Raw genomic sequence first — 13777 nt, forward strand, 5'->3', positions numbered from 1 at the left:
TTGGAACCAATTTTCTGAAGAACACATGTATAATATCTTTCCTTTTTTTCTTTTGAGATCACATCTATCATCTCAACATGGAGAAATATTTGCCCAGACATAAAAAACTTGCCTCAAACTAGAATCCAACAAGTTTTGACAAATATTAGATAGATTTTTAACCTGGTAAAGCTTTCATCATCAATTTGGTTGTAGCACCCAAATACAATGCCGGCACTTATACTCTGGTACCCAACTGAAGAGTCAGACCAACATATAGAGATTGAAATTTCCATTTTCAGCGGACGTTAAATGAACGTACCACCGGGTTTTGAAGCAATGAGACCCGCTGGTCAATGGATGGCGTCATTAAAATCTTGTAACCAATAGATTGTGCTTCAAGAATCATACGCCAAATAAATCAAATTCCTCAATTAACCTGATAATCAAGTCATTTCACACAAGAAGAAGAGAAGATAAAATCTCTCCCATAGTCCTCTCAGGCACATCATTTTCATCATTCAGCTCTGCTCCAGACTTGAGCACCGCAGCATCCAAGACCAGCTTCCTCCTTGCAATCTCATATATGTTCTCATCAACAGTGCCTTGGTAACAAGCCTGCAAAAATTTGAGATGAAAATGCTTCTATTAAGAGATTCTGCAATGCTTGGTTCCAAGTGTTGCAGGTTCAGAACTGCAAACATATCAGGTTTCCTCCTCAAATTACAATTTATACCAAAATTCAAATGTAAACTAATTAAGCTTATTGGAAGTTGTCTTTTTCCCCAAGAAATTTCTGAAACTCCATGATTGTATCCAAAGTACATTAGCTTCATGAATTCATACAGCAAAATGCACAGTAATGAAGATTTCAGGAAATGATCCAAAAGAAAGCTTCTATCTTTTAAGTAGAACAATGAGGCAGTTAAAATAAAATGTGCCCAAGTAATAATTTTCAGAAACTGATTAGACAATCATAAGCAGCAACTATTGAGTTAAATCACAGAAGCACAAAAAATCTCATGATTGATCTTCAAATTGTATACTAGCAGGGATAAATTAACATGTTTATTCCTTGACTTCAATATGTTTGATCATTCCACAAATGAGTCAGCAGGTGGACTGAAATAATGTAATATTGCATGGACTAAAACACAGCCTATGCAGCTTACATGAGGATGGCAAATTTAATCCATAAAACCTTAGTTGAATGATAGCAAACAAGTTTAACGGCACATATGTCGTAGCATTTTTTTTTTTAACAATAATGAAAAAATGAAAAGTTTTTTTACTAGAATTTAAACTACATGTCACCCTCTTCAGTAGTGCATAGGGTTGGAACTAGGCTGGTCAAGTCGGGTTTTCATCAAGCTCGACCTGAATTTTTTGAGGGTTATGCTCACTTCCGAATCCAATCCAACCTGAAGACCTAGATGGGCCTGACCCAACACCCTTATGACCTGGAAATCTAGGCAATGACTCCATTGCCTCTACGCTACTCATAGCTGGGTCATCATTGTGTGGTTCACCACTTCCCACATTGCATCCACTGTTCACCACTGCTATACCACCCCACCAGCCACCATATCATTGGTACTGAAGAGGAGAGAGGGGAAGAAGATGCAGATAGTGAGACAAGGAACAATGGCCAGCGAGGGTGATAGGGGGATGGAAAAGAAGTGCACGTGTTAGGGGTGCAATCGAGTCCAAGCCGAGTTGCTAGAAGCTCAAGTTTGACTCGATTCAAAATACTCAGACTCCAAACTCGACTTAAGATTGATCGAACTTAATATCTCAGCTTGAACTCAACTCAATGAAAAAAAACAATACTCAAGATTGACTCGACTCGACTCAAATATCAGCAAAGCCATACTTGAGCTCGAGCTTGAATTCAAGCCTTAGCATACTAATAATATATATCAATATATATTATAAATAAAAATAATATTATACATATATATGTACATTCAAATAGGTTTATGAGCTTTCGAGCCGAATATCTTACCATTCGAGCTCAATAGTATCCGAGTCAAGTTGTGCTCAAGTAGCTCACAAGCAGCTTGACTCGTTTGACCTCTAGCATGTGCATACATATGTGAGAGAGAGAGAGAGAGAACAGATAGGACGGGCATTCGAGGAAAGAGGTGGAAATGAAGAGGGAGTGGGAGCATGAGGGTGATGATGGGATCAATGCGGAGAGGAGAGAGATGGATGAGGGAAAAGAAATAAAAAGGAGGAAACAAAGAACGAGAGTTATGTGATGCAACGAAGAGACGAGCAGTGCATGGAAGTGAGGGTGATTAAAAGAGTTAGGATTTAGGGGGCTCAAACCTAGGCTTTGAATCGGGCTTAAGACCAAGGCTAATTTTTGTCTAGTCTCAACAATTGGAGCTTATATTCAATCCACCTAGCCTCAGATCCAACCAAAAGCTGTCCGACTCAACATGCCTCAAGTCAGCCAAGGCTATTTGCTATTAAGGGTGCAAATTACTCAAATCCAAGCTCAATGCGACCCAACTATTATTAAGCTCGAGTTGAGCTTGAGTAACTCAAATAGTTTTTGAATCAAGCTCAAGTGACAAAATAATTGGATTGAAAACTCACAGGTCTAATTAAATATATATTTTTAATAATATTATATTTTATTTATAATATATTATTAATTTAATATTTTAAAATACAATATTTATATATTCTTTTAATCTGATCTAACTTTTAACCATATTTTTTAATTATGACCAAGGCTCAACTTTGAGCTCAAATCCGAGCTCAAGTATAGCTCGATTGATATTTGAGTCGAGTCGATCTCGAGTATTATCATTTTTTTTTCGAGCAGTTCAAGCTTAGATATTATGCCTTAATCAATTTCAAATTGAGTTTCAAGTCCAAGTATTTTGAATCAAGTTAAGCTCAAGCCTCTAGCTACTCGGCTTGATTTAGCTTGATTGCACCTCTAGCTGCTAGTACATAGTACCAGAGGTAGGTAATACAATAGAAGGCTAGTTTTGAGCGTGCAGTAATCTACAAAACATGGGCATCGATGCGGAATACATACATGACATGACAAAATATGGGCATCGATGCAGAATACATATATGACATGATATGGATACACCAATACAACAAATTTTGAAGTAGGATATGGAACTACAATAAATATATGTACTCTACATATATATGTAAAACAAGTCCATAAAACATAGTTGGCTATCAGAACAATGTAGCTCACATTTTAAATGACAGCATTAACTTTCACTACTCATCATTAACCCCAACCCATACTCACACTACAATACTAACATCACAAACTCCAAATTGAACCATTCTTGACTAAAAGATTAACATACACAAAAAAATAAACAAAATGCTCTTCTCATTATCAAAGGTAATGGAGAAGTATCTCAAGTATAATTTGGACATATCTATCGCACCTTTTAATTTTGAAAATTATGGCACTTAAAGTATTGGATATATAACTTAGAAGTACCCAACAAGTACTCGAATCCAATACATAGACAATGTTGACACAGTATGCAATATGAAGCAACCAATCTTCCTGGTCAGCAATATAATAAGATTATACGATTGATTATCTGATTGAACATTAAATTACACATTCACCAAAAAAAACTATTAGAGGTTACGGTCTCTAAAAGAAATAATGAGGGTAGACTTTAGCACAACAACAAGGTTGCTTCATTATGACCTGGATGTCGTAGATTTGAAACATAAAAATAGCCACTCCACATGCTGGGGTAAAGCTACGTACATCTAAACTTGTAGATCCTGCAGTGATGGAAGCCTCATGCACTAGGATGCCTTTTCAAAAATGGAGATATGTGACATCTCTTATTACATTCCATCATTGGAATTTTACATCATAACCCAAGTACATTTTTTATAGGCTAGGAAATGCTAACTATCAGAAATTTTCATTTCATTATTTTTACAAAAATCCTGTTCAAAAAGGTCATAACCCACTAGATGCAAATGATCAACAAATCTATAATACTATAAAATGCAAATTCCTGATAAAGTTCTCGACTTGCCAACTCCCACATTTGTCATGTCTCTCCAACATTATGATGACACAGTACCAATCATGACACAAATAGTTACAGCACAGCCAAAGATTGGAGCAACTTGATCATATAACTGCCAAGATGCATGATGATATCTTCGTCCATTGATGCTTTAAGTGAACAATCAGGAGCTGAACTTGGCAACTTAAATCTAAAAGCCATTTTCATTTACAAGTGAAGGGATATCCAGGTTTCTTTGGCCAATCATCATAATCAAATCACTGAAGACAATATATTCTAATTTTTAGAAACTGTGAACAAGACCACTCTGACTCCCAAAGTTCTGCACAACAAGCAGTGTATTCTCAAAGTCTGAGAGATGGCTGGTTTTGGATGTGAAGGAAAGAACACAAGTAGTTTTATACAACACCAATATGTCATTAGTTTTCATAGACAGCAATACATCAATGTCAAAGTTTAAGCACAAATATTCAATGTAGCCTAGAGAACTGGAACACAGGTTTTAAGGTGAACTCACCAGACATGCCAGACATTTGAACCTCCAAAAAATCAACAAGAAAAAATTCCGATATAATATATGTACACAGATATATATGCATGTATTCAGTTAAATTAGATAAAAGCACATCGCACAGTAAAACTCTAGTTTTTTAATATATACAACAAAATAGGAATAAATTTAACACTTCCATTCAAATATCCAAATTTTTTGGCAGTTAATATGGTTAAGAGTTCGAATTTCAACAATTGCATTGGTGGATGAATTTTCAACGAGACAATCAAAAATTCTGAGCAAGTGTTGATACTTTAAAATAATGCAAAGCAAAGAGACTTCACATTTTAAGCCGAGTACTGCACTGTCATGTAGTGTTCAAGTGTATAAAAGTGGTTCTAAAAATTGAAATAACACAACTTGTCCACATTTCTACTATAAAAAGTGCATCTCACCAATGGCCATAGGCAGAAATATGTAGGTATGTGAGTGTGCACACAAATGCATGCGCAAACAGGTATAAAGACATGCAGTCACACATATCATATATTATCGCTCATCATATCAAATGCCCACTTCACTGTATTTTTGCCCTGACTCTGAAAAAGGAAGACCCGCATGCATGCTTTCCGACATTCATATGATGTATTTATCTTTAAAAGTATCTTGAATAATTCTCCCTTCCAACATTCCTTCACAAGAAGTTTCAGGGATAACAGGCACCTTTATACTTGTGTCCCATTAAACATTGTTCAGACTTGAATATTACTAGTTTTTCAAATGCATCCATAGTTATACATTTATCTATTTATTGAATTACAGATTATTGGAATGACAATACTAAAATCTCTGGTCATTCTGATATTTGAAAATTTTAAACTACTTTAATAAATCAGAAACCAAATTATAATCCATATTAGCTGTATGCAACTTGACTGCCTAAAAAATATATATATAATTTATGGTCCAGGTAACTAATATGGTACCTGTAAACAGTAACAGGTTTTACTTGGCCTATACGGTGACAGCGATCTTCAGCCTGCCGATCCATCTGTGGGTTGAAGTCCATGTCATGTATGATGACCGTGTCAGCCCCAATCAGGTTCAACCCCTGTCCTCCAGCCCTCGTTGAAAGTAAGCATGCAAAGATAGAATGATCATTGTTGAAAGTGTCCACTATATTTTGTCTTTCTGTTACTTGAGTACTGAAATGTTGATCACAAAGGTAAGATACATGCCCCAACAGTTCTCAGAAACATATTAATATGCATAGACTATTTTACCTGCCATCCAAACGTCTATATGTAACTCCTATGACTTCCAACGTCCACTCTAGAATATCAAGCATTGTGGTCCATTGGCTGAAAATCAAAGCTCGGTGCCCATCCTTCCATAAAAGAGGTAACAGTTCAGCTAAAGCCTGAATTAGCAATGACAAATCAATTAGAAGAAAATGCATCCAGATAAGACTTTCTTCAATTTGCTATAACATAGTGACTATCTGTTCATCAGTATATGTTACAATGTAATGATTTTCCCTTTGTGTGACACACGTTATCTGGTGTTAATTGCTACCAAATGTTATAAAAGGTAATTATACCTGACATTTTGCTGAGCCCATAACATGTTCATCTGAAAGAGCACCCTTTGCACCCACATCACCAAATGAAATTAAAAGCTGAAAAGCAAAGGAATGTGAAAAAGGATTTACAGCCAGCCAAATATATAAAATTAACTACTTAAACATACACAGAAAAATGTAAGGAGCTTATCATTTTTGTACTATGAAAAAAAATTCTAGTCACTGCCTGTAAGATTAATATAGTTGATGCTAAAAAAATTTTGCCATCCAGGCTACGTTGGTTCATCAAATGCTCAGTTTTGTTATACTAAAGACTTCAGATATAGCATCCACAAAACTGACTCAAGCTTAACCAAATATCGACTAGTGAAAGAAGCTTGAGCCAGGATGGGCCCTAATAAAATTATGCTTATTTTCTTTCATACTACAAATGATTATGTTAAAAAAGATAAAGAAATTAATAAGCTAGTAAACATATAGAGTGAACTGAAATGTTTCTGTAAATTCTAATGGATGGCATCTAGAGTTTTAGTAGTTGGGGTTTCCCAGCAAGGTTAAAAACCCATTCTAAATCATGTTCTTTCTCACAGATCTAGCCCTTAACACCTCCAAAACTCTACATTCAAGCATCTTTTGGCGATAGCAATTTTATCAAGATTAGTTTTAGGTTTCATAGCTAGAAAAGCAACTACAGAACAACACCTTATAAACAACATATCCCAAATAACCTACCTCACCAAAACCATTATTTAGCATTATAAATGGAAACAGCATCAGTTATTTGCATATCCAACCATATATTTTTCTCCCTTTTTTTTTTTTTTAATGAGAGGGGAGATGAAAAAGGTACGAATATTAAATGACGCACAATGATCAAAACCAACTGCAGTTTTTGCTCCAGTAATTGTTCATAGAATCAAATATGCTATTTAACTAATTACTTTTAAAAATATTTTTTAAAAGGTATAGAGTGAATTTGAAAGTATTAATTTAATCAGATGAGCAGGGAAAAAGTAAATTTCAACTGCTCATTAGGAGCAAATGTAAAGAGATATGGACTCCATTCTGCTTAATAGAGTGCAAAGGGTTGGGGAAAATGAGGTAAATGTCGTAGCTCTTATATGTCCTTGAAGCCAAAAGACTTCAACAATGATTTCCTTGATGACTTGGCATTCAACTTCAACTGTCAAACAAAGACAAGCTCTGTTTCTTAGCTTTGCAAGAATAAAGCTCTCCACAACATACAACTAAAAGAATGGTTGTTGTTAATCTCAATAGTCTATGTACATCAAAATAGTCACAGCTTTGAATAAATGACGTGGAGGAAACAAGCAGTGGCATTGAATAGGACTTGCTCAGTGATGGATGTGAAGGACTGATAACTAGTTAATAAGTTATATGACGGTAGCAGCAGATGAGGTAACAACATGCACAATGTAGACCATGTCAACCCGTGAGATTTAGGAATGAGCATTGTTCATAATTAGGAAAAAGAGACTTGGTTATAGCATCATCAATAATGCCTCAACCAGTCATATTAAGCAGAACCCTCTCACTAGGGAATCATCCCATCAAGAAGTTCCGGACTTTCACAGTTTTCAAATTTATCATATTTAAGAGACTTTTAGGCACTTCTACTTGCTAATATTTTGTTTTCTTAGCATGTTCCTTTCTAAATCCAAGAAAGAATTATCTCACACTCCTTGCTACATTAGTTTACCAAGAAAAATGACATAGGATGATCTTGGATCCCTGACCTCAAGGAGGGTTACGCATCACTGGGTTAAAGATAATTTGAGTGATTTGGGATCACTGCAACATAAGATCACCATGATGCAACCAAATACGTCGATCTCATCATCTCCACTCACATCACCCTTATCTTAGGATAATCACCCATACCAAATGCCTCCTTAAATCATATGCAAGGTTCGCAATCTCGATACTAGAGGTTGTACCACTACTATACAGTGTAGTGTTGCTATTCCCAGTACATGGGTTGGTTTGGCATATCGACACTCCATATACCCCATGTACTGGGCATTGATTCCATACCACTACAATACGGCATGCCTTGCATAGGATGGTACATACAGGTATGGCAACCTTGGTCATATATTTAGAGAAAGTTGCATGCACATCTTTGGACGGTAATACATTTGTAAGTGCTAAATGAACATTTTTTATTATATTAAAAGGCTAGAGTATATCTACAATTTCTAGGGTAAAAGAGTCCAAAAATTTCAAAGTGGTGGTCCATTCTTGAAAAAAAAAGAAAAAAAAAAAAGGTGACTCAAATCTAGAAAAGAGAAATAATATGGGTCATTTCTGCAAAATTCCATAAAAATAATGAGATGGAGGCAAGGTTTCTATTCAATACCTATCCTAATTTCCCGACCCTATCTTGATCTCCTTTGCCCCTCTTCTACCATTTGAGACTGGTAGCTTAGAGGCCATCTCAGCAACTGGCCATCTAGTCTTTCATCCTTCTCTTGAGTTGCTGCCCTTCTGCCACTCCTCACTCAGTAACTGGCCTTGAGGATAGTTGAGCAGCCAACCACCACTTGAGATCAATCCCACCTAATAACCAATGACCAACCCACTACCCACTTGAGGACCTTGAAATCTACACAACATTTCATGCATGCTATTCTCCCCTTCTCCATGGATGCTTTGTTCTCCCCATCTGAAACTTCAATCCTCCCCTCTTCTACCATCTCTATTTTTTCTTTGGGCATTTGGTACTTGTCTGTGCCTTGGCCTTTGTTATGCTAGTGTTTTTTTGTTGGTCATGACATATGGTGTATGTTTTTCTTTTCTTTTCTTTTCTTGTTCCTGAGAACTGAGAGTGCTATTCCCCACCCTCTACCCTAGACCAAACCCACCACCACCCCTGCCCATGCAAAACCTAGGCCCCAAGCAAAAACCAAGCCAGTACTCATGGAATGGAGGATTTAACATACAAGGGTTGAAACAACCTCCGGCCCAAGGTTTGCAGAACCGGTACCAGCAGCCGTATCGGCCAGCCAGCGGTACGGTTCGGCAAGCCCCCATTCCGTTTCGAACCGAGGCGAACCAACAAAGGAAAACGGAGCCAAACAGAGAAGAAAAAGAGAGAAGAGAGAAATAGAGAGAGAGGGAGGAAGAAAGAAAAAGAGGGAGGGGGTCCGTCGGAGGGCCTCGACTCCGAGGGCCGCCGTGGCCCGCGGGCGGCGTTTATGCCTGCTGCGGCTCCACGGCATGAAACAAGGGCGATCCATCCCTGTTTTTCATATTTTTTTTTAAAATCTTTTTTTAAATGAAACCAGCACTGGATTTGCCGGCATCACTTAAGTGAAGCGGCACAAAGATCCGGCACACCCGATGCCGGCTTCATTTAAAAAAAAATTAAAAAAATCTGGAAAACAGGACGGATCGCCCCTGTTTCACACCGCAAAGCCACAAGAGGCATTTACGCCGTCTGACGGCCACGACGGCCCGCCGGAGGCCCTCCGACGAACCCCCCTCCCTCTTTTTCTTCCTCTCTCTCTTTCCTCTCTTTTTTCTTTTTCTCTCTTTTCTTCCCCAGCACCGACATGTGCCGTTTTCCATGCCGGAACTGTCTCGGTTTCCCGCCGGTACGGTTCGACACCCCCGAACCGGCCGGTTCGGGATGGTTCCACAAACCTGCTCCAGCCCCCTTAACACAAGTCATATTTGACACTTCATTTTGTCAGTATTATATTCCATCCACTTAGCTTTCTTCAGAAAAGATGTACCCAAGATTCTGTATCATCATATACACATTACTACGATTACATGTACTTTAGTACTTGGTCACAAGCAAATACCATGTGTCCTTTCTTTGCTTGACTTCTAGTTTCCTTTCCGACCAAGTAATACCATGTGCCCTTTCTTTGTTTGACTTCTAGTTTCCTTTCCCAAGACCTATATGTTTTGCTCTTTCTAGTGCCTATCAGTTTTTCATATGCATCCACAAATTATAGTTTGTCTATGCTATATCAAAAAAAAAAAAGTAATCTTATAATACTATCACAATTTTTAGTTATCAATACCAGTTCTTAACATATTAGAGTCTTGAAAATCAAGATTCAATGGGAATTTGACCAAGGCTTCAAGTTGACTTGGCTGACCTTCAAGTCATGTTGAGTTTCTGGGCATTGAAACTTAAAAATACATAATCAAGAAAAAAATCACATTATTTATAATGATGTAACAACTGAAACTAAATATGACAAGTTATTTGGAGTTCAAAATCTCAATACAACAAAAGCTTATATGGAAGAAGCATTTTGAGACTTCAAGAACCATATGTTTGTAAATATTATAGTATATTAATGGTGCCAAAAGAAGGTGTAAATTAATTGAAAACAAAGAAACAAATGCATACATGTCCATCACAAAGGCAATGCAACATTGAGCAACGACACATGTTAACTAAGCTTCCAATAATTTTTACAGCATATAGCATAACAATAACCATAATTCTACAAAGCACAAGGGTATCACCCAAGGTTAGCCATGCCGGAGTTGGACCCCATGCCATTGCCGGCGGTATGGTTCGGCATGGCCCAAATTGTTCCATACTGGACCCAACCTGACACGATGAAGCAGGGGAGAGGGAGAACTAGGGAGGAGGGAGTGGGCAGAGAGGCTGGCAATGACCACCAGAGGGCCGCGGAAGCCCCTTGAGGGTGGGATCTTCCTTCCTGTTTCGATCGCTAGAGAAAGAAGAATGGAGGGAGTGGGAGAAGAGGTTGGCAGTGGCGGCCAGAGGCTAGAGGAGGCCCCCAGAGAGCGGTCGCCCCTATTTTGACCCAACGAAGGGTAAAAAGAATCCTGCCCTCTAGAGGTCTCCGCAGCCCTCTAGCAGCCACCGCCGACATCCCTGACCACTCGCCCTCCCTCCCTCCTTCCTCTCTATCTTTCTCCATTGTCCTCTCTACAAAGGAGGATAGAGCTCCGAAGGCCTCGACGGGCCTCCGACGGCCTTCAACAGCTTCTCCTTCCCTCCCTCTCTCTCTCTTTGTTCCTCTTTTTTCTTCTCTCTCCTCACCAATGCACCATTTTTTATGCTGGAATCGTACCAGCTAGCTGTCGGTATGGTTCGGTGAATGCTAGTATCACCTGAAGCATCATTGTTTTCATTCATATTCAAAGCATAATTTCTAACTTTGAATTGTTCAACCAATTGAAGATGCAACAGAGAAACAATATTACAAATATTTATTCTACAGGTGCCCATCAATGTAAAAGTCACATTTACATATTGCAAGTCAATTAGACATGAAAAGGAAATGTAGGAGCAAGGTGACATCCGAGTAACAAATTACCCGATGAATTGCAAAATCATTATACTCCTTAAGCTCTTGAATTACTTTCTCCAAGGAACATTCCAAGCCAAATACACCCTTTGGATACAACATTCTAGCAATACGAACAACATCCTCGTCACGGTAGGTACGCCTCACCAATAATGGATGATTTGCAATCTGACATAATATTCCAACACAAATATAAGATGACCACTAAGACCGATGCATAAAATGCAGAGTTGCAAACACAATCATAAGCACCTTGCGAAACTGCACAAAATAGTTAGAAATCTGACGCTTGGGGAGGACACCAACAACATTATTCGACATTCCCATTGAAGACTTCATCATACGGGCTTGAGAAGCTGCACGATACTTATTTATGGCATCTTCATAAGCATCAGACTGTTCTTCCCCCATGAAAACATACCGAACCTGCAAAATTGATCAACAATTCTTCTAGTATTATCTAAAACAAAGACTAGAGAAGGAATTACATTATTTGAAGCTCAGATCAAGTGTGAATCTTCTAGAAACATGGTTGACACATGTAAAACTCAGTCTTAAGATTTACATGTTGTATCTTTGGGATGAGTTGCTGCATAACGTCTGACTTCAAGCGCCTCAATATGAATGGCCCTAAAATTGATTTTATACGTGAGATCAGATCACCATCTTCTGCATTCAGTAGCTTCTTCAAGTCAACGTCCCCAGTTGCAAAAATATCGGGCATCATGAATTCCAACAGTGACCATAGCTCCTGGAAATATATTTTTTGCATTGATATATAGTCAGTTCTGTTGGCTATTGAGAACTGGAATGTATAAAATATGTAGCTTATTAAATTTGTATGGAGCTGTCTCACAAGTATTAAGCAACCAGACATGGTTCATTGGAAATAAAATAACGAAATGTTGCATCGGCACATGAACTTTGCAGGCCAATATCCAAAAATATTTTTTCTCATAGTATCCAAAAGTAGATAAATATTATTGACCCAAAGGATTGATTTTGATAAGTACAAAATGTTTGAATATAATACAAATAATTGTGTGTTCTTGGAGTACTTAAGTTGTTTTGCAGAGAAGCTAAATAAATTGAAAGTGATTTCAATGCTTGGAGATGCATTAGAGTTAAATTTTCTAAGTTACAAAGAGTTTTCATAAGATTAGTGGAGTTCTACATTGAACTTCAAGTCGACCCCAAGTTGAGTGGAGCTGAAAACTGGAAGACCACAGCTTAAATAGTGAAGCAATAAAATTCATGGTCTCAGGAGTCGACCCAGGGCATAGAGGGATCAACCCCAGCACTCTAAGAGAAACTCCAGCATGCAAGAGTCGACTGGCACAGATCAGGAGTTGACCTTCATCAAGTAGGAGCCGACCCCAAAACTGCCATAGGGTGAAACAGAAGAGATTGAAATTTTAGCACTCCAAGAGTCAATCCCAAGAAGTCAAGAGTCAACCCCAAGATGGCCGTAGGGTGAAAACAAAAGGCTGTGATTTTCAGCCATTTCAAGAGTCCACCCCAGCCAAGCAGGAGTTGATCCTAGCATATCAAGAGTCGACCCCAGGTGACCAGGAGTTGACCAATCTATGCATAACAGCTCCAACAGCTAGTTTTTTTTGTGCACACAATCCGCATTTATTGGCTTCTAATTACTAGTTTCAACCCTCCAACAGTCAGAAGAGCTCTTCCAGCCTTATTGAACATATAAATGCCTCCACATTCAATTGGAAAGGGAGAAGATCAAAGAGATAAAAAGAAAACCAAGAGAACCGGTGCTCAACATTGACCAACCTTCAACCACCACTTCTTGCGCATTAATTGGAGATGTCCATCAGAAATGTGCTATAAAGACAGCTTCCCTCCAACGAATCAATGAGTTTTTCGTTGGATTTTATTCAGCTCATTAAGGAGAATTTATTGTATTTATTGTTCTTCGATTATTTATCATCGTATTTGTAGGTGAAAAGTTTCAAGTGTATTAAAACTTGAGGATAAATTGATCCATACCATGAAATAGTGTAAAGGCTTATTCATGCTTGGAAAACAGAATGATTAGCTTGGATTAAGCTAGAGATTTCGTCAGTGGTATCCGACGTTTGTATTCATGATAATATAAATAGTGGATTGGACATTCGTAAGGGGAGAGCCTTAGAGAGTGGATGTAGGTGCTGGATTTGACATCGAACCTCTATAAATCCTTGTGTTTGCGTGTGTTGATTGTTGCATTCATACATTAGTTAATTAGCTGCACATATTTGGAAAATCCAATTCACCCCCCCCCCAAACCAAATTTCTTGGATGGCTTATCTAGGAAACAAATACATGTCTGATATTTGAGAACAAAGGGCCTAGACAC

At 38.0% G+C, this 13777-nt stretch overlaps 1 protein-coding gene across 1 annotated transcript in view; it reads right to left on the reverse strand.

The window, feature by feature from the left end:
• Positions 1 to 376: 376 nt before the first annotated feature.
• Positions 377 to 13777, reverse strand: part of LOC105031956 (protein CHROMATIN REMODELING 19) — a 33792-nt gene continuing 20391 nt past the window's right edge. Inside the window, 8 exon segments of the mRNA XM_010906259.4 lie at positions 377 to 584; positions 587 to 597; positions 5502 to 5720; positions 5799 to 5935; positions 6116 to 6193; positions 11431 to 11589; positions 11674 to 11847; positions 11987 to 12172. Coding sequence (XP_010904561.3) covers positions 436 to 584; positions 587 to 597; positions 5502 to 5720; positions 5799 to 5935; positions 6116 to 6193; positions 11431 to 11589; positions 11674 to 11847; positions 11987 to 12172 — 1113 coding nt within the window. The 3' untranslated portion in view covers positions 377 to 435.

The sequence above is a fragment of the Elaeis guineensis genome, chromosome 4 (assembly GCF_000442705.2).
Source record: "Elaeis guineensis isolate ETL-2024a chromosome 4, EG11, whole genome shotgun sequence".
In the NCBI taxonomy this organism is placed as follows: Eukaryota; Viridiplantae; Streptophyta; class Magnoliopsida; order Arecales; family Arecaceae; genus Elaeis; species Elaeis guineensis.